Source organism: Amblyomma maculatum, chromosome 1, assembly GCF_055883805.1.
Source record: "Amblyomma maculatum isolate TAMU_Amacu chromosome 1, ASM5588380v1, whole genome shotgun sequence".
Lineage (NCBI taxonomy): Eukaryota > Metazoa > Arthropoda > Arachnida > Ixodida > Ixodidae > Amblyomma > Amblyomma maculatum.
Window position 1 is genome coordinate 80,494,167 of NC_139344.1, and position 19,967 is coordinate 80,514,133.

A 19,967-nucleotide genomic window follows, 5' to 3' on the forward strand; every position below is an offset into this window, starting at 1 on the left:
GATAAGATGTTCTATCTCGACCGTCGCCACGCAGGCAGCACAATTGTTCCTCAGTATGGAGCTGGTCAAAGAGGCCGTAGAAGCCTTGATCGCGGGCGGAGAATGGAGCAAAGCGAAGAAGGTGGCTCAAGAGTTTGACCCCAGGTGCGTAGGATCTGGTTTATTGGGTACTCAATGCATTAAGTTTTCAAGTGTTCAAGCACCGACCATACTGTGTTCATCTGTCGTCTTCGACGCGTCTCCTTACGTGCCGTCCTTAGAATAGTTTTCGGCTAAATGTTCAGTAATTGTAAGAGCAGGATGTCCATCAATGTACGCGATCCGAAGGTTAAGAGATAAAAATGCGTATCGCGTGTTAAGAGCAATACTAGTAAGCCAGTCATTTATGCGGTTATCAGCGGATAGGCTCAAATAAACACTCGTGAGAAAGGTTGCAAGGCCGAGAACGCTGCCAAAATTATACGCGGATAAGATATTCGGCAGAACACAGAATGACTGAGCAGTTGAGAATAAAGAGAGAACGCAGTGTAAACTATGCAAGTGTAAAATTCAGGTGGCACGAGTAGTTCTGATACAGAAGACTGTGACTGTTTCCCACACATTTCGCTAGGAAGAGAAGGTGGAGGGACGCTACCACGTACAGAGGACTAGAAAGACGAAAAACAAAAGGAAACAAGAACCCGGGAAATGTGCCCGTTTATCACGCTTGTACCCCTCCCCCTTCCCGTTATCGGCGGGGTACGTATATATATATATATATATATATATATATATATATATATATATATATATATATATATATATATATATATATATATATATATATATATATATATATATATATGGGGGGGGGGGGGGGGGGTAGTGCGTGTGTGTGTGCGCGCGTGGGTGCGTTCGTGCGCGCCAGCTGAAACCAAACACTCTAATATTTATTTTTTTTTTGCTATGTTTATTACCTCAGGGCATAAAAGTGCTATATGCCGCGTGGACGCAGGGACCACATCATCGTTCACTTCTCGATTTCATTGCATCAGCCAAACGTTTTCATTTTTGACTACACTCTCCTATTTCCTCCTGCTACTGATCAGCGGCTCTAGGTTTAATTCTTCCGAAAGAGACCTTTTAAAATTAAAACGCCCTAATATTTTTTGTGTAGCCAATCAAAATTATATATAAATATGAATACACTCTTTATTGCAGCAACACGGCGTCGTTTTAATCCATAGTGTAGGTTTTAGAGTAAACGAGTGGACAAAAAATTGCTAATCATGGTTACCTCACATTTCTCCCCACTATCAGCCTGTAAAGCGTGCACCACATCAAAACCGCAGGTACTGCGGAGAAGCTGCGTTTCTCTTTGAATGAAATTTATTTTTAATATCGAAGTTGGGTTTTTCAGATTTCACATTGGCCAAACAATGGCGTCAGTGGCCAACCCAACAGTAAATCGAAAATAGGTTACCACGGGTCATGCTGTGGGGCTCGTTACGAATCCCCAGCGTTCCAGTTGGCTTAATGTTGAGAGGAATTCTCGTATTCCCCGTTCCGAAGGTTAGGACCACCGCGGACATTGCAAAATAATGCAGGGCTTAGAAGCCGATCCTCTTCGACTCTGAACTTTTGATAAAGGGTGTGCGCGCGAAGTCCGTCGTAGCAGCCAAGTTAGCGCATTCCGCTTCATATAACACACATGATGCGAGTACATGATTATTTAACCATTTATAAACTTGTGTTTTAATAACTGCGAAAGATACGTCTGTGCAGTCAAGGCAGCAAGACAGCCATCCCGTACATTATAAAGCTTAACGACTGGACGACTCATTAACCAAAAAGAACGAATCATTTTTCCTTTTTGAATTTAAGGAGCAATATTGTGAAATTGACGGCCATTAACATCAAACGTAAACTTCGTTTGAAAAGTTTTTTTTTTTTTTTTTATGGGCAGTATGGTTCAAAATATGGAATGTCAAAAATGCGCATTTGAAAGCTGGTTCAGTTAGCTTTCGTGCATTGCATAAATACATAATGACACCGTTACGCGCGGTAACTTTCCCAAACAAATATTGAATTCTCCAACGTTATCAAATAAAAAGGCGTCTGTATCTGTCGCTTAAGAATTACAATAGACGCTATTTTATAAATGTGACATACCGGAAGACCAACTTGCTTATTGTTTACAGTTGATTATTCAAACCAGACTGCCGATTAGAAAAATATACAAACGCGGATCACGTTTGATGTTGACTACCTTTAGTTTCGCAATTTTGCTCCCTAAACTGAAAAAGAAAAAGTTGACTAGATTTTTTCAGTTAATTGCCGTCTAGTCAAAAGCCTCTGTCATGTACTTGGCGTCTGCCTTGCTATATAAACTACCTGACGGACCGCGCAGGCATACTTCTCGTAGGTTTTAAAATACAAGTTAGCAAACGGTTAAATAAATCACCCTGCATATCTTGTTTTAAACTGCAGGAACCAACATTTTAGGAGTAAGGCGCATGCGCTGTACAGAGTCGCTGAGTATTGAAGTAAATGATCAGTCTGCGCGAAAAGACGAATTTATTGTTATTTATCGAACGAAGTCGAAAATTACCTTCGGATAATATACGCCAATGATAAACCTAGTTGGAAGAGAGTGCAAAAGTATGCCTTTCAGATATAATTAAGGAGTAATCACTTACTGAATGCTTGAACTTCGTTCCTTTTCACTTTGTGCGACCCTGTACCATATGCACGCTGCGATTTGTGCAACACTCAGTGCCAAGCAATTAGCGCGACTTCGAACATAGCCGTGTTTAGTAGCGTCTCATCTTGATTCCATTTCATTTGATTCTCTACCTTGGGTCACTGCTGTCGGGGATGAAGGCGGTAGAAGGTGAGGTAGCGCTGGTCATAGCCGACATGCTTCTATGATGCTACTTACTTGCAAAGACGCGCCCTACGCCCTTGCCGCACTGGCGAATCAGGGTTTATGCGAACGAATAGATGAGCACAACGACGGGTTTGACACACCTGACAAGCTCTTTCGGCACTACATTTGTCTCGGGAAAGGGAGTGGTCCCGGTGAGACGGCCGGACTAGATGTGGCGGCAGTAGCGGGGGATAACGGTGGTGCCTTGTCCAGAATGGTCGCGCATGTGACTGGTCATTTGCTTCCCCACCTCCTGTTGCTTTCACCACGATTGAATCGCGACTTAACGTCACAAAATACGACCCCCGCTTTCGCTTCAACAAGCAAATAATTCGGAGGAATGAGTGGTGTTGACTAGGGGAGAAAGAACATGGTAGCCAATGAAGAGCTGACCGCAAGCGTGTGTTCTGCAACCTTTCCCCTGTCGCAAGAACGATACAACTGCATAAGATAGCGATATCTACGCAGCTGACTCGATCTGCGGCTCACAGCACATTGCCGTAAGAACAATATAACCGCTTAGGAGAACGAGGTCTACGCAGCTGGCTCACAGCACACTTATATTGCGCAGGCTGGAGGAACACGTGGACAGGGAGTACAAAAGCTTCCTGCGCAGCCGTGGCCAGACAGACCAGCTGGCCAACGTCGACATCATCGCTGCTCTTGACCTGTACGCCGAGAAGCAGCAGTGGAAGAAGTGCCTAGAGATGGCTGAACAGCAAGGCCCGCAAGTAATGCCCTATGGTGCCACACAAAGTTAACAGCACCACCCATACCTTCACAGCAAACTCTATCGGAGGGGCCTTGTAACGCTGAAAGTCGCCCCACGCCACGAAATTTCCTTAAAAGCGCACAACAGTGCCGCAAGCACACTTATTGCCTCTCGTAGCTGAGCACTTATGGGGACATTGACAGCTGAGCTCTTACAGTTGCACACAGAGCCTTTCACCGGAGACCGTCAGCAATCTTTAAATATATATATATATATTTTTTTTAATTTCAAGACGGCTACGAAAATCAAATGTTTTCATATTTAGGAGCAACGCGACTGACCTAATACATTTCCTAGCTTTGCTGTGTCAGTTAAAAAAAAATCCCGTAGTTGGACAATATATGCAAAATCCATGCTCGTGGCTGCATTCAAGCGTACGCGTAGCGAAGTACTGCATTCGAAAGTTTGATCATTAGGGTACCTTTCCATCAGTTTTGGGTTACAATTTTTTTTTTTCGATCAATTGGCTTTAATCTGAAAGATGAATTACAGCCGCTTAAAGTTCCTCTGAAATGGTTCGCACCGACAGTAAGAAAAGCGAGAGACTGACGAATATTGGAATCACCGATCAGCTTCTCGTATTTTCTTCATCCTATACTCATACACTGGAATTAGGCAGAAGGAAATAAAAATTACAGAACGGGACTACATTCTTCTCTCTTCCTCATCTTTTTTTTTTCTTTTTTTTTTTCACCAATCGCTTTCCTGGTGCCCCAAAATAAAAGGTAGACTGGTAAGGATCGAGGGACGGGTTTCCATTTCAGGCTGGCCGTACCCTTTGTCGCTTTCATCTAGGAATCTATGGAATATCCTTGCAGTTTTGGAATTGCCGCGGTGACAGCCCATAACAACTGACGTCTGCTGGTCACGTGTCTCACGGCAGGATTCGCGCAGAGACCGGCAATGTACATTGCCGCCGCGCGCGGGAAATTATTAATGCATTAGCACTTAAGCCCCTAATCTCAAATTTAGCCGATGTTTATCCGCCCGAAGTTTCTATTTGAACTGAAAACAAAATAGGATACTTCACGACCCCGAGTGAGTTTCTACCCCGCAGCGGCGCGAGCTTCAGTGTTCACTGCATTAGGCCGTCATGTCATTACCGCACCCGAAAAACCAGCGTGTTTAACTGTAACTCCCTCGCGCTATGCATTGAGTGTCATCGTCTTCGTCAACTTTCATCCGGGCGCAATGGATCCCAACATGCCGCTGTCACACTGCCCGCCTAACATTTTGTAGCACGCTACGACTAAGGATCCCGGTCACTCATTTCACCGATCTTTAGTTGAACCCCGCCTGACCGTGAAAACAGAGCCTCAACTGAAATGGTGTAGCACACCTTAGTGGCACTTGACATAACCGCTCTGAATTTAATGAGCCCTTTGAGATATACTTTTTTGCTTGTAGATTAGTGTGGGCATGTGGCTCAACTGAAATCATGACGTCCTAGGTCACCAGTTCACTGTCGACTGCCGCAAAGAAAAAAAAAAAAAAAGAACGTGCTAGGCCGCAGGTGGACTCGCAGCGCTTTGTATACAATATGTATGTCGCAACGTACGAAACTGGGGTATTTTGTGGTACAACAGAACGCCGAAGAGACGTGCTCAAAATATCCCTGACTGTATTTCGCAGCACGCATGTATTCAAGATCTATACGCACTGACTGAAAGATCCTCGTCTCCCGCAGGTGCTTCACAAGTATGTCGCTTTGTGCGCCAGCCAACGGATCCGGGATGGGTCACCGCTGGACGCTCTGCGCCTGTACGCCGACTATGGCGCGCCGGCCCAGGCACAGAACCTCAACATCTATCGGCACATCGCGGCCAGCGTGTTCGCGCTGCCGGGCCTCTACGGTGCACAGGCCTATCGCACCTGGTCCGAGCTCAGGGATGTCCTTCACGACCTCGTAAGCCGGGAGGGGACCCGCGCTCCACAAATCTAACCAGAACACCTGGAAAGCTCCAGCAATAGCTTCTGTGGGAGGTGCAAGCTCCGTGATGGTTCTGGAAATGTTTAGTGCAAACACACTTTGCCCGGAGCTCTAAAAGGAAGAAAAGCTGGGACTGATGGGATGGATAGCATCGATGTGACGCAGCTGGGTAGCCGGACGCATTAATGTTCTTACGGCTGGCAGCCCCGGAGAACGAGAATGTGCGTCAGCCGTTCCTCGGGCGTGGCACTGTGTGCACACAGAGCTGTTCACGCAGATTATCGAAGTACCATGCGGACAGTAAGAAAAAGCTATGGAGAGTGCTCGATGCTACTGTTCGGCGCAAGCTCAAAGAGGAAGTGCGCCGTTCTTGAAGGTTTGAAGCCGATTAGAGATTTTAATCTGGGTTCTTATCATGTGCATTTGTGTTCTCGCCAAGCCAAAACCTTAAAGGAACTAAACTACCAAGGCCGCTCCGACGTATAAGGAGTTGCGCTGTTTTCACAGATTCGACTTCTTGCAATAACTAAAAGAAGGCAAAGGTCTGCTCAACACAATACAAAAACAAAGTTTATATGCTTTTAAATACGTTCGCGATGCTAGTACAAAGTAGGTATGGGTACAGCGAAGTTCCCCCATCGTGCAGGTGAAGAACCTCGAAGCCGGCGGTCAGGACGTTGGCGACTTCGACAAGCTGCTGCTCATCAGCAACTATTACGCCACCCGATCTGCATGCCAGGGCCAGGAGACCCTTGCCGAGCATGCCATGAAGATCTCCGTGTCGCTTCTGCGCTACACGGAGTACATACCCGCAGACAAGGCCTTCTACGAAGCGGGGCTCGCTTGCAAGGCACGCTCTTGGCACGTTTGCAGCTACACACATGCACTGCAGTAGGCGAGAAAGCGTGCGCGCATCACGAGGAATCTTTTACACCTCATAGGAGAAAAGCTCTGCTGTAAAACACGCTCTTGGAGCTTGCCATTTCTATTTGAGCGCTGTCATCTGCAGACAGGAGTCATTGCGAGGGGGACTGCTGTAGCAGGCACACTTCGATTTTTCATTTATTATACTCCAGCCTGTGCGAAATACATTGTTGCGGGCAACAATGTGGGCACCATCATCTATCCCAATGTGGGGTAGCATGAAAGTTCATGTGTGCACCCTCTTCTCTTTTCAGGAAATGAACAGAGAGGGAATGGCCTTCGTCTTCTGGAACCATTACCTGGACATATGCGACGTACGTTCCCTATTGAGCATCAAACACGCAGTGCATTCGCGGTTCTTATATAGAGAGCAACGTCAACCCCTCTCGAAAAATATTTCTGGTTACGCCACTGACAACCCATGACTGGCCGATGTTAGTGCTGTTACGACCAAGCATCCGCATTTGCGCGCTCTATTGTTCGCCTGTGGGCATGGATAAGTTTTGTGAATATGTGGTGATGGTCCAATGGCTCTAAGTGAGCCTGTTTCCAGGAATCCTGTTTTGTAAGCATGTTTTGCTTTGTGGACAACCTGCAAATGCCAAATTGACCCTGTCAAGAGAACGTCTGGAAAAACACAAAGAAACGTCCCCCTGCGGGAAATAACAGGAAGTGCTTTCTTTCTTTTGTTCACCCTTCCAGTCGAGAAGTGCTATCCTCCAGTGATGAATGCCTCCTATCCAAAGGAGACGACAGAGTGACATGTCCGCTGACGTGCAGGACAAGAAAGGAGCATGACTCATACGGCCATTAAGTGATTTCCCGGGAATGCAGGAAAGATTTGCAATTGTCGAAAAGGGACCATGTTGGGAGCCCTATGCGGCGCCACGTGCACTCGGGTTTCTGAGAAGTAAAACCCCTTGTCGGAACCAGCCTGTGGTTTCTTTGCTGAAGAATAGAAATGTACCTCCTCTCCTCGCCGTTCCCAAGCTTTTCCCGCCAACAAGTGATCACGCCCAACGAATGAATGCCGGACCAGTCAGTGCTTCAGACCATCAGTGCAGTGATGTGTTCGATTGGATGCCGATACCTGAGGGGCGTGCCCTGGATTTGGTTGGTCAGCATCTTCAGAGAGGGGCTGGACATAGGGGGTTTTTAAGGACGCTGCAGAGCACGAAATGTCGCTCTGGGCCCTGGGTAAACGGCTCATCCAGTCGCTTCTCGCTATGAACTCTTAACGCTTGTCATTTTGCTGATGTACCCTTCTTTTTCATGTAAATATTCTTGTAAATACGTTTTCTCAAAGTGCCAGTAAACCTGCTTGTACATATTTCACCAACTTCGAAGATTCAATCCTACTTCAACCCCGAGTCTCTGCACGCTACCAAGTGAAGGCCGGGTCGACGTAGCCCCAGCGTCACGACAACTGGTGATCAGCGGTGGGATCTGAATCTGCAAGCCCCAACACTGGTGACCAGCGTTGGGATCTGAATCTACAAGCCACAACATCTGGTGATTGGAGGTGGATCTGAAGCTACAAGCCACAACATCTTGTGATCGGAGGTGGCACCTCAAGCAACAAGCAGGAGCAACAATCGGCCAACAAGAGGGCAGCTCGGAACATCGATCGCATGTGTGGGTGAGTGCTTGGCTTTCTTCTGATGTGGACCAGGTTCTAGAACAGGGTTAGAATTTAGAACTGGTAAAAAGTGTTGAAACGCCTTTAGGTTTGGTAGTTTGCACTGTTGTTTTGGAAGTAGCCGACACTCGGAGCGATCATGGACCTACAAAAGCTGCAGAAACCGGAACTGTTGCAATTGTGTGAGGAATTGGGAATTGATACAAGTGGTTTGGCACGAAAACCCTTGATTATAAAGGCAATCACTGATCTGGGAACCGATGATGAGGAGCTCAGTGAAGCATGGAACCTCATCGGTCAAAAAAAGGAGCAGCTCAGACAGCAGAAAGAGCGGGAAAAAGAGGAAAAGAGGCGTGAGAGCGAACGTGAGTGGGAAAAAGAGGAAAAGAAGCGTGAAAGAGAAGCAAAAAAGCTGGACCAAGAAATTGAGCTCCGGAAATTAGAACTAGAGTTGAGCAAGAGGTCGGGCAATTGTCCCCAGCTAGCGGTACCTCTTCTCAACAAGGAGGCAGATTTCAAGATGTCAAAGTACATGCAGCCATATGTGATATCAGGGGATATCGGTCTGTATCTGGCTAACTTTGAGCGAACCTGCGAAAAACTGTCCTTCCAGCGAGACACTTGGTCTCAGAGATTATTGACGGTTCTGCCCTGCGAGGCAGCGGAGGTTGTCGCGCGGCTTAGCAAGGAGGACGCGGACAACTACGAGAAGGTCAAGGCTTGCCTTCTGAAAAAGTATAGGCTTAGCGCCGAGGCGTTCAGACAACGTTTTCGGAAAGCTACTAAGTCCAGGGACGAGAGTTACCCTGAATTCCTGTACAATTTAAGAGTAAATTTGGGCGAGTGGCTAAAGAGCACAGATTCCTACAGTGATAGGGACGCTGTAGTCGAGCGAATTCTTTTGGAGCAGTTTTATAACTGCCTCCCAGAAAAAGAAAGAAATTGGTTACAGGACCGAGGCGAAATTAAGTCGGCAACTGAAGCTGCCGAACTTATTGAGGAGTATGCTTCGCGCCGACAATTCAGCAACCCAGCAGTGGATAGGCCCCGCAATCCCAAGTTCAGTGTGAAAAACCGTCAGGAAAGGCACTTTGCTAGAGTTGGAAACGAAGAAATGAAGGTTTCTTCAGGCAAATTCCCTAGAAAGGACGGCAGTGAGAAAAGTGGGGAAGTGACCAACGTGCAGAACACAAAGAATAAGCTTGAGGCTAGGAAGCCGCTCACATGCTTTAGGTGTAATGAGCAGGGTCACATTGCCGTCAACTGCCGGAAAGAAAAGATTGCTTTCTCGTATGTCAGGGACTGCGATGAAAATATGCAGCTTTTAGAACCCTACCTGCATGACCTAGTAGTCAACGGGAAGCCTTGCAAGGTACTGCGCGATTCGGCCGCAACGATGGATGTTGTCCATCCGGCGTATGTATCGCCTTCCGACTATACAGGACAGTGTGCATGGATCCGACAGGTAGTTGAGGAACAGAGTGTGTGCTTGCCGGTCGCGAACGTGGTCATCGAGGGCCCTTTCGGCGAATTAACAACCGAGGCTGCCGTTTCAGGAAAGCTTCCTAAGTGCTATCCGTATTTGTTCTCCAACAAATCGGACATGCTGCTGCGAAAGAGGGGCATCCTTTTCGGAGACAGAGTTGTGCAAGCCTTAACACGTTCAAAGGCGCGAGAACTAGCTACACTGCTCATTTCAGAAAAATCAACAGCGGAGGAAACGGCAGTTAAAACAGTGGTAAATGCGGAAAATAGCGGGCCAGAAAACTTTGAGAGCGAGGCATCTCAGATAAGTCAACATGAAAGTGAGCTTGATAAGACACGGAATGAGGACGTTCTTGAAAGTAACCTCTTGCCGCCAGTGTCTAGTAATCTCACGAGACTTTTAAGTGGAACCCGAGAGGACTTAGCTATGGAGCAAGCCAATGATCCCAAGAATAAGCTCGAAGTACAGTGGGAAGGACCTGCTAAAGTCGTTGCAGAGCTTTCTGACACTAACTACGCAGTGAAAATCCCCGATAGGCGTAAAGCAGTGCGCATTTATCATTGCAATCTTATGAAGCCTTATGAGCAGAGGGAAACCATGGTAAATCTAACGTTAAACCTTCCCGAGGAGATGGGGGACAACTTGATTTGCCTCAGCGGAAAAGGAAGCAACGCTCAGGAGCTTCTCAAAAAGACGGAGCAGAGAGGAGAACTAAAGAAATCCCAGCTGTCCGATCTGGGCGAGATAATAACAGAGTTTGAGGCCTGCTTCGTGGACAGGCCAGGCAGAACTGATTTGACTGAGCACGATATTGAGCTGACTTCAGACGTGCCAGTGCGATCAAGGTGCTACCGATTTTCTCCAAGGCAAAGAGAAATTCTGGATAGGGAAGTAACTCGCATGCTGGAATTGGGAGTAATAAAACCCTCGGAAAGCGATTATGCTTCGCCTATGATCTTAGTAGAAGCTCCAGGTAAAGACCCTAGGCCTGTGGTAGACTACCGAAAGCTAAATTCTCTCACCAGGGATCAAGTGTATCCTATTCCGAATATTGAGGAGAGAGTAGAACAGGTCAGTAGAGCGGCATATGTGACTACGCTGGACCTTACTCGAGGATACTGGCAAGTACCGCTCACTGAACGCGCCAGCAGATACGCGGCTTTCGTCACTCCGACGGGCAGCTACCAGCCAACAATGATGAGTTTCGGGCTCAAAAATGCTCCATTTTGTTTTTCCCGACTCATGGATAGGGTTTTAAAGGGGTGTGAAACATTCGCGGTGCCTTATTTAGACGACATTGCGGTTTTTTCCGACTCATGGGCGGACCATATGGTACATCTAAGAGCTGTACCGAGCCTTTTGCGTCAAGCTGGACTAACCGTAAAGGCCGAGAAATGTTGCCTGGCAAGGGCGACCGTGGACTACTTGGGTCACAATGTAGGTCAAGGTTTCAGGAAACCTAGCGAGATTAAGATTTCTGCGGTAGCAGACTACCCGCGGCCGAGCACGAAGACGGAAATTCGAGCATTCCTGGGTCTGACGGGATACTACAATCACTACATCCCTAACTATTCATCTTTGGCTAGCCCTCTGACCGACGCTCTCCGCAAGACAGAACCGACAAATGTAGTCTGGGACGAACAAAAGGAAGCCTCCTTCGTAAACCTGAAGGCTGTGCTGATTAGCCGTCCGGTATTGCGAGCTCCAGACTATGACCGAGAATTCACGGTCCAGTGTGATGCAAGTGATCGAGGGTTAGGTGCTGTTCTCTGCCAGAGAGATGACGACGGTAATGAGCACCCCGTGCTCTACTTGAGCAGAAAACTGAGTTCTAGAGAGAGGGCTTATTGCGCGTCAGAGAAAGAATGCGCTTGCATTGTATGGGCCATTCAAAAATTGCAGTGCTATCTTGGAGGGGCCAAATTCACCGTAGAGACGGACCATTGTCCCCTGGCTTGGCTGCAAACTGCGACATCGAAGAACAGTCGCCTTCTTAGGTGGAGCTTGATTTTACAGCAGTACAATTTTGAAATAAGATACAAAAAGGGGAAGTTAAATGGGAATGCGGACGCGCTTAGCCGCTCTTTCTAAGCGGTCCGAGATGTTCCTCACCATGTATCGAAATTGATAATCAGGTTTTTTTTTTTTCCGTGCGCTTGTATATGTGTGACTATGTAAAGCAGCACGTTTGGTTTTCTAGGAATACGTGGGTCCTGAACGTCTTGAGAGTGGGCTTTTCTCGAACAACAATGGCAGTTTTCTTTTGACCTGGTCTCTTCAGACGGGAGCCGAGTGCTTGCTTCGACATGTGGTTGAGTTTCAGACAGCTCGAGCAATTTGGCCTACAACAATCAAGACAACGCGACAAGCAACAGCGAGCTTCAAGCGTTCACGTGCAGGCCATTAAGTCGTCTCTTCATGCAGCAGCTGGGACTGCTGCCCTCCGAGTCTCTTCTGGCGGGGGAGGAGGCTGTTACGACCAAGCATCCGCATTTGCGCGCTCTATTGTTCGCCTGTGGGCATGGATAAGTTTTGTGAATATGTGGTGATGGTCCAATGGCTCTAAGTGAGCCTGTTTCCAGGAATCCTGTTTTGTAAGCATGTTTTGCTTTGTGGACAACCTGCAAATGCCAAATTGACCCTGTCAAGAGAACGTCTGGAAAAACACAAAGAAACGTCCCCCTGCGGGAAATAACAGGAAGTGCTTTCTTTCTTTTGTTCACCCTTCCAGTCGAGAAGTGCTATCCTCCAGTGATGAATGCCTCCTATCCAAAGGAGACGACAGAGTGACATGTCCGCTGACGTGCAGGACAAGAAAGGAGCATGACTCATACGGCCATTAAGTGATTTCCCGGGAATGCAGGAAAGATTTGCAATTGTCGAAAAGGGACCATGTTGGGAGCCCTATGCGGCGCCACGTGCACTCGGGTTTCTGAGAAGTAAAACCCCTTGTCGGAACCAGCCTGTGGTTTCTTTGCTGAAGAATAGAAATGTACCTCCTCTCCTCGCCGTTCCCAAGCTTTTCCCGCCAACAAGTGATCACGCCCAACGAATGAATGCCGGACCAGTCAGTGCTTCAGACCATCAGTGCAGTGATGTGTTCGATTGGATGCCGATACCTGAGGGGCGTGCCCTGGATTTGGTTGGTCAGCATCTTCAGAGAGGGGCTGGACATAGGGGGTTTTTAAGGACGCTGCAGAGCACGAAATGTCGCTCTGGGCCCTGGGTAAACGGCTCATCCAGTCGCTTCTCGCTATGAACTCTTAACGCTTGTCATTTTGCTGATGTACCCTTCTTTTTCATGTAAATATTCTTGTAAATACGTTTTCTCAAAGTGCCAGTAAACCTGCTTGTACATATTTCACCAACTTCGAAGATTCAATCCTACTTCAACCCCGAGTCTCTGCACGCTACCAAGTGAAGGCCGGGTCGACGTAGCCCCAGCGTCACGACAGTGCGCGTTGTCTTGATGACTTGTCGAACTTGCCCATGACTCGCGTATATAGGCTTTATAGCCTCCAGTACGCAAGCACTGCCGAGAGCAGGACAGCGCATCAGAGACCAAGTGTAGGGCCGTCAGTGAGGTGTTTATTCAGACCTCTTATGGTTAGGCGGAACATAATTCTTGCAATATTTCCAGACTTCACATGTCTTTGCCATGCATGCGTTAGCTCTTAGAAGCCAATACGTGCACTTTCTCTGCCGGTGCCATGACCGGGCGAGTACTGGAAACAGCGCTTGCACACTCTAAAGAAAGCAGCATCAGCACAACGCACCAGCTCACCTTTCGTGCCATCTCGCCTTCGAGGAAAGAAAAACAACAACAAAAGAATGCAAAACTCACAGGACGGTTGCGAGTATGCGCAACGCTAACGCCTAAATTCGAGCGTTAGCTGCTGGCGAGAACGAATAGCTTTTCAGGAGCACGCCTTGCTTCTATAGTGGCCCCACAGCGTTGTGACGCGCTGCAAATCCGCCGAGGAGTCATCGCAGTATGCGTTCCCGCCACAACAGAATCACAGGACGGTGAAAAGTTTGTTGGACGGATGGTTTAGTTTTAGCTGGCTTGTGATGGCGGAGATGGGAGTTGCTGGGAGCTGTTGGCCTCGTAGGTCGGAGGTGTACATTTTTACTCACGGTTGCCGGCGGCGTGGGTGTGCGGACGTCTGCACCAGTGGTGTAAAACTGAGGAAATAGGTAACAGGCAACACAATAGCCACACTATGCCACTGCTTTGTGGTGAGAGATCCATTCTTGGCGGGTTCTCGGAAATACAGCTATCGGATGGTGATTCGTCGGAGGTATCTGCCGACATCGCAGGGCACCCGCGGTGCTTTGTGGATGGCACCGACAACAGTGCAAAACGTGGAGTAGGAGCTAAACGAATTAACGCCTTAAAATAGAAATGTGCCACAGAAAGAATAAAGGGTTTATTGGGAATTTGATATATTATGAACGTTGTGATAATTCCTGTAAAGGGGGGGGGGGGGGGGGGGGGGCTGAAAATTAGAAGACGGTGCACTTGTGTCACCCACCCCGTGTAATATAAACAAAGGGGTACAGTTGAGTCTAAAAAAGAAATATCTGACAGTAGAGGTATAAATTTCTGGGATCAAGTATATAATACCTTTCTTTTATTAATTTATGCTTCTCAACTTGGTTGCTATTTCAGGCCATTGAAGAGGGGTCATTGGACACATTAGATCATTCCGACTTCCAAAACACTGACATCCCGTTCGAGATACCGCTTCCGGAGAAAATGTTTCTGGATGTGAGTTCAACTTTTTTCACAGTGCTATGTCTGTATGGCGATTACCATGTGTCATCATGCCGATGCCGGAGGTGCGCATGGTTACTGTTCTGCATGCCTGGCGATACCGTGGGCTTGTCTGTTTCTCAGGAAGAGCGGGAGGAAATAACTTGATTGAAACGCAGTATTACGCATCGAGAATGTCCTCAGCCAGGATCAGCCGGAATGAGGCTAGCCAAGCCCGCAGGAGGAGGGTGTGGAAAATGAGTGGACTGAATTGCTACGGGGCAGAAAAAAAAATGCAGCGTTCTAAATTATCATAGGGTTCAGGACAACTCGGACATGCGGAGGAGTTCTTGATACGGTTGAGAAAATATCGGGCAGGAGTAAAGAGTGTATTTAGGTGTATGAGTCGGAGAAGGCGTAGTTGTGTGGTAGTGAGGGATTTGTCCGGAACAGGAAGTGTACGAAGAATTTCCCTTATGCTGTCATAGTGAAGACTGTTTTTTATAGTGAAGAGTAGTGGTTCCGCATTGGCGGATAAGGCCAGGAAATCCCAGGCGCCCGGTGCTGAAGTTCGCAGGCTGACCAGGAATCCACCTAGGTGTGACAGTGCGGGTTCATTTACAGCGAAATCCTTTAATGGGCAGCTGCCTTGGTTGGTCGTGTAGTTAAAGGCCGTTGATGCAGCAGAAAATCGCAAACCAAGTCAAGACAAAGTAAGGAAGAAGAAGCAGGAGAAAATGGAAGGACATGACGGTTTTCGCCGAATTTTTCAACTGTACAGTTAACCGTGATTTCAAGGTTATCGCATTCATTCCCGCTTAAGCAGAAAATATTTTTTTTTTTTTTTCTGGCGTGGTACTCACATAGTCCGCAACAAATATGATGGTCCAGGCCAGAGGACACCTTCGGATTGCTATTCTCAGGTATTCGTTGACTTTCTTGAGGAAATAAACCACGTTAGAAAAGTTTAATACGAGTAGGTTAAGCATAAAGTGATCACCTTCAAATTGCGTTAGACTGCACAATTGCGCTCAACGCGATGCGCAAATCGGTGACTGAGACACCATCGCGCGCTGTGCTTGGTATGCCTACACCAACTGTCGTATGCAGCACCAAACGTGCAAGCTCTATTTTTAATAAGTTTAACCTCCTGTTTCGATATGCTGAAAACTGTACCACTTTCTACGCCATAAGCTGCGTCCTCCTTCGAGAATTGGGCTCCCGCCTCTCCACATACATTTATTTGTTGCGGGTGGCATTAACTTCGACTGCGCACGAACAGCGTTCCATATTTGACCGATTCACTCTACCTCCGAGTAGTCATCAGTTTTTGTTTGTCTTCATCAGAGCTGCCTTCTCTTCTCACACGAGATGTACACATGCATACAAACGAACGTGGCGCACGTGCGTGCGCATGAGCGAGTGAGTTTTTCCCCGACCGGAGGTGGCCCTAAACCGTGGTCGCCACCCTGCAGGAGGCGCAGCACGAGGAGGTCAAGGAGTGGGTGCTGGCTGTCAGCATGAACCAGAGCGTGGAGCAGGCGCTGCCCACGGACGAGCAGGGATTCTACGAAGCTTCACTCCAGGGCCCGAAGGGAACGTTGCGTGCACAGCCCTGCCTCATCACCGGTACAGCTTCTTTGTCTTCGTCATCGCTGCGCGCCTGCGTCATCGGGGGGCAGAAGCGTGTTATAGAAACTTGGGTGTGTTGGGTGGTGTGATGAATGCAGGCTATTTTCTTAGTAACTCAGCTGCTTTAGTAATTAAGAGTCACCTGGATCACTCTAATCACCCAAAGTGTGCCTCTGTTATCTCGCACATGCTCATTAGCACACAGTCTTAAGCTACCACATTATGTGAAACCTCACCTGACAAAGATGTAAAGGCCCACTTTAACCAAGCCGCGTGAACGCGCGCGCCTGCGTAGCCTAGAAGTAGATCCAAGGGTCCCGGCTTCCATTCCTTTCTCGGCCGCCCATCTCAAAGGAGCTGCCCGAATCGGCAGCTCCTGAAAACTCGGTCATGACACGTGGCATCGTGACGTCACACAAACCTGCGACCGCGCAGTGCCCAGGCATGATCTCCTGCCGACTACAATCTGCCGAGGCACGCTCACGGTTATCTTGTTCGCAACGCCGCCTCCGCATTTCCTGCGGAAGAGGGGCTGTCGCGTAAAAAAGATGGGCACATCAAACGTAGAACCACGTTCACAGCCACGGTGGCTGTATGGACATAAACGAATGCGTTTAGCTCCGTTCCCGCAGCTGCAATAACCATCCAAACGGCAATCATTCACCATTAATTACCGGCTGACCCAGATGACTGCAGTAAGAGTTTTGAACAAATTTCTGTATTTTTATTGGCCAGCAGTATGGCGCTGCATAAGGGAATAAATGCAGTTGACGGATTTATAGCAACATTTACGACATAGAGAAAAGAAAAAAAAGCCGAGCATGATGGAAACTGCCATCAGCCTGTTTCAAACGGGACGCTCTTGTATTCCATTTCATATACCATCCGTCCGTCCGTTCGTCCTGTTATTCGTAAGCGGCCACATAAGCGCAGCCGTATAACTTCAAAAGAAGTCTGTATGCGGTCTTGGCGGTTGTAAACAAATGTGGGTGCTGATTATGATATAGAGCACCAAAGCGCTTTGGGTATCAATAGTGAGGAATTCGAAAAACGGCAACAGCAGATGCAGCCGACGAGTGGTCCACTGTGATTGAGAAATCACTGATGCAGACGACGCGTGTTTGGTAAGGAATCCCGCGCCTTGTTTTATAAGGTGCCGGTCCAACGCGTCAGCTTGCTATGTTCCCCCCTTGATGTTTTCAAGAAACCCTCTCTCCCATATCGTTCTGACCAGAAGTGATTTGGGGCTCAATTGAAGGGTTGCCAGAACAAAAAGCATATCAAAACCGTGCCTACTAATAAATTTTGCATGTACCTAAACATTCGGCCTGGTCCAGGGTCGAACATAAAAAACCACCTGTCCGGGCAGTCGAGTCTCTCTACTAGCTTGATCAATGATTCGAAATCGGATAAACGCTTTGTCACACTCATGTGGATGCTACTGTATAATAACTTCGTTCGTGCAAAATCCACTTCGAATTATTGCATTTATCCGCTCTTCCCCTCCCATCTGCTAGCTGCACTGGTTTGCTTGGTTTCTAAAACGAGCGATGGTTCCATCTCTTATCCGCGGACGAGGACGTGTTTTTATTCAACCGCAATGCTTCTACGAAAACTCTATAGGTATCTTTTGTAGTCGTATACGGCTGCGCCTGGGTGGATTATAATGAGTCGTTACTTCCTTATAACAAATATGCTCCGCCTTGAGGCTTTCTTTTAAACATTGTATTAACGTGACGCTATGAAAACAGAGTCCTTATGACACGCTCCATTTGCTTATGGTAAGGTGTCTTCTCTCTTTTATGGAAATGGCCTCTTCTGAGTAGTTCATTGCCTAATCTGGGGGTCTGTTTCAGGGTATCCCGTGTTGCAAAACAAGCTACAGTTCCAAAAGCCAGGGATAGTTTGCAACAAGGACGACTGGAACAAATTTCTCCTGGCCACAAAAGTAAGTGAGAACGGAAGCGCAAATATGGCCTGCACTTTCGTGTATATGTCGTTCTACAGGCGCAGCCAAGCATAATTACAAGAAAATGTTTCATGAAGGATAATATATGTAACAAACGGGGCGAAACGTTTCTTAAAGGGAAGTCCCCGCAGATGCCAACGTGTTTGATTATCGACATGAACGCAACAAATTATTGCCCTTGAAAGCAAGAACCATAGCAGGACATATCGCGCTGTATTTTTCTTGCAGCAATGTTTAATATTGTTATGCTAAATAAATAGTAAAAATGATAAATAAATCAACATAAACTTTTTTTCAGCACGCACAATAGCTTTATTTTCTCCATATCGCTGCTGCGACGCCCTTAGTGTGCTTCGCTCTACAGTAGTGAATAAAAAGCCGGACATCGGCTATGTACGTGCCCAAGCCCGACCCGGCCCGAAAGTTTATTGAAAGCCCGAGACCGGCCCGGGCCCGCAATTTCGGGCCCGTGCCCGGCCTAATCCCGGCGAAGCTGCTCACGTTCTGAACTCGGCCCCGCCCGCTGGCTCGGGCTTTTGGGCCGGCCTGAGCCTGTGCAGTGCTCTACTTCGGATTAATTTAGATTACATGGAGTGCTTTTACGTGTGCTTATTTTGCACAGAACAAAGGCATTTTATGCATCGCCTCCATACAAATATGGCCGTCATGGCCGAGATGAAGTCCGCAACCTAGGGATCTAGCAGATTTGTGAGCATAAAGTGCCTGGTGGAATAACCATAGACCGTAATGACATAAGAATTAACGTGACCAAAAAAAGGTATGATTGTTGCTAGAGTAGAAAAAATGGCAAAAAGGTCTGATTGCACAACCCGAAAGGAATACAGTGTGACGTGTAAATAATATTTCTCTGTTCCTTGCAGCTGTCGCGCAGCGCTGAATGTCAAGACGTCCTGAAGTTCGTCACAGAATGGGCTGGTGGCACTCCAAACCTGAGCTATTCTTTCCAGTAGATTAACTCCTCGTACTGCTACAACTTGATCGCGGACTTATAGCATGGACGAAAAGTGAAATGATCTCTCGTCCGGCCAATGGTCGAGTTTGCCACACTGCACAAGGATCCAGATAAAATGTTTCCATAAGTGAATCAGGGCAACATTTAAATAAAATCGCATTCTGGTGTGCATGCTTTCTGGTAGCTATAGTAAGAGTTCGACTTGAAGCAGCTGCGTCATACTGTTTTTTGATGGCATGTTCTTTTTTTTTTTTTTTTGCTATCTAAGAGCGCAATAAAACTGACACGCCGGAATTACATTGTATTTCTCGTGCTAATGTGTAAGACGTCCACGTGTACGATTCACGCACACTGTTAATTTTAAGAGCAAACGGATTATTTTGCACAGAACGTTGGGTGGGCGTAGTAAATAGAGAACTTTTTGGGGACGAGTTGGCCGAAGGTGGCCCAGCACCGGTTTATTTGGGTACACAAAAAAACGACGACGACGACGGATTTTCTGCGACACGGGGCCCTTATAGAGACATCGCATTAAAGTAGTGAATTCGACCGATGGAGCGACATACCTATAAGATAGCGGTGCTGACACGATGTAACGGCGGTTGGCGCAGATGGTCTCGTATACTGTGCCAAAACCCGTTACCGTGAGAAAATATGAAATGAGCTTGCAAAGCAAAGGCGGGGTAAATAAAAGAGTACGAAAACAGCGCATATTCTATTGAAGTAATTGATCACCCGATACAGTATATACACGACAACAAAGTCACGCTTTATTATACAATTACAGTGCAATACAATACAATTACAATAATTAAGCAGGCACAATAATAAAGCCATAATAAAGCGGGGCTGAACATCTCAGCTGGTCATTTAGCTCTTCTTTGTAAGTGGCACCTGGCGCGTGTACGCATTAGCATTGTAGCGGTGGGGTTGGAGAAATGTCCCCCCCCCCCCTTTTTTTTTTTGCTGTTAATGTCA

The 19,967-nt window shown here is 47.3% G+C and overlaps 1 protein-coding gene across 1 annotated transcript in view; it reads left to right on the plus strand.

Annotated features, from left to right (window-relative positions):
• The window catches only part of Oseg2 (intraflagellar transport protein Oseg2), a 74,236-nt gene extending 55,016 nt beyond the window's left edge, over window positions 1-19,220 (plus strand). Inside the window, exons 35-43 of the mRNA XM_084588445.1 lie at window positions 35-144; window positions 3,480-3,639; window positions 5,368-5,586; window positions 6,257-6,460; window positions 6,789-6,848; window positions 14,332-14,430; window positions 15,891-16,044; window positions 17,904-17,995; window positions 18,898-19,220. Of these exons, the coding sequence (XP_084444571.1) occupies window positions 35-144; window positions 3,480-3,639; window positions 5,368-5,586; window positions 6,257-6,460; window positions 6,789-6,848; window positions 14,332-14,430; window positions 15,891-16,044; window positions 17,904-17,995; window positions 18,898-18,987 (1,188 nt within the window). The 3' untranslated portion in view covers window positions 18,988-19,220. The remainder of the gene's footprint in view (window positions 1-34; window positions 145-3,479; window positions 3,640-5,367; window positions 5,587-6,256; window positions 6,461-6,788; window positions 6,849-14,331; window positions 14,431-15,890; window positions 16,045-17,903; window positions 17,996-18,897) is intronic.
• The last annotated feature ends 747 nt before the right edge of the window (window positions 19,221-19,967 follow it).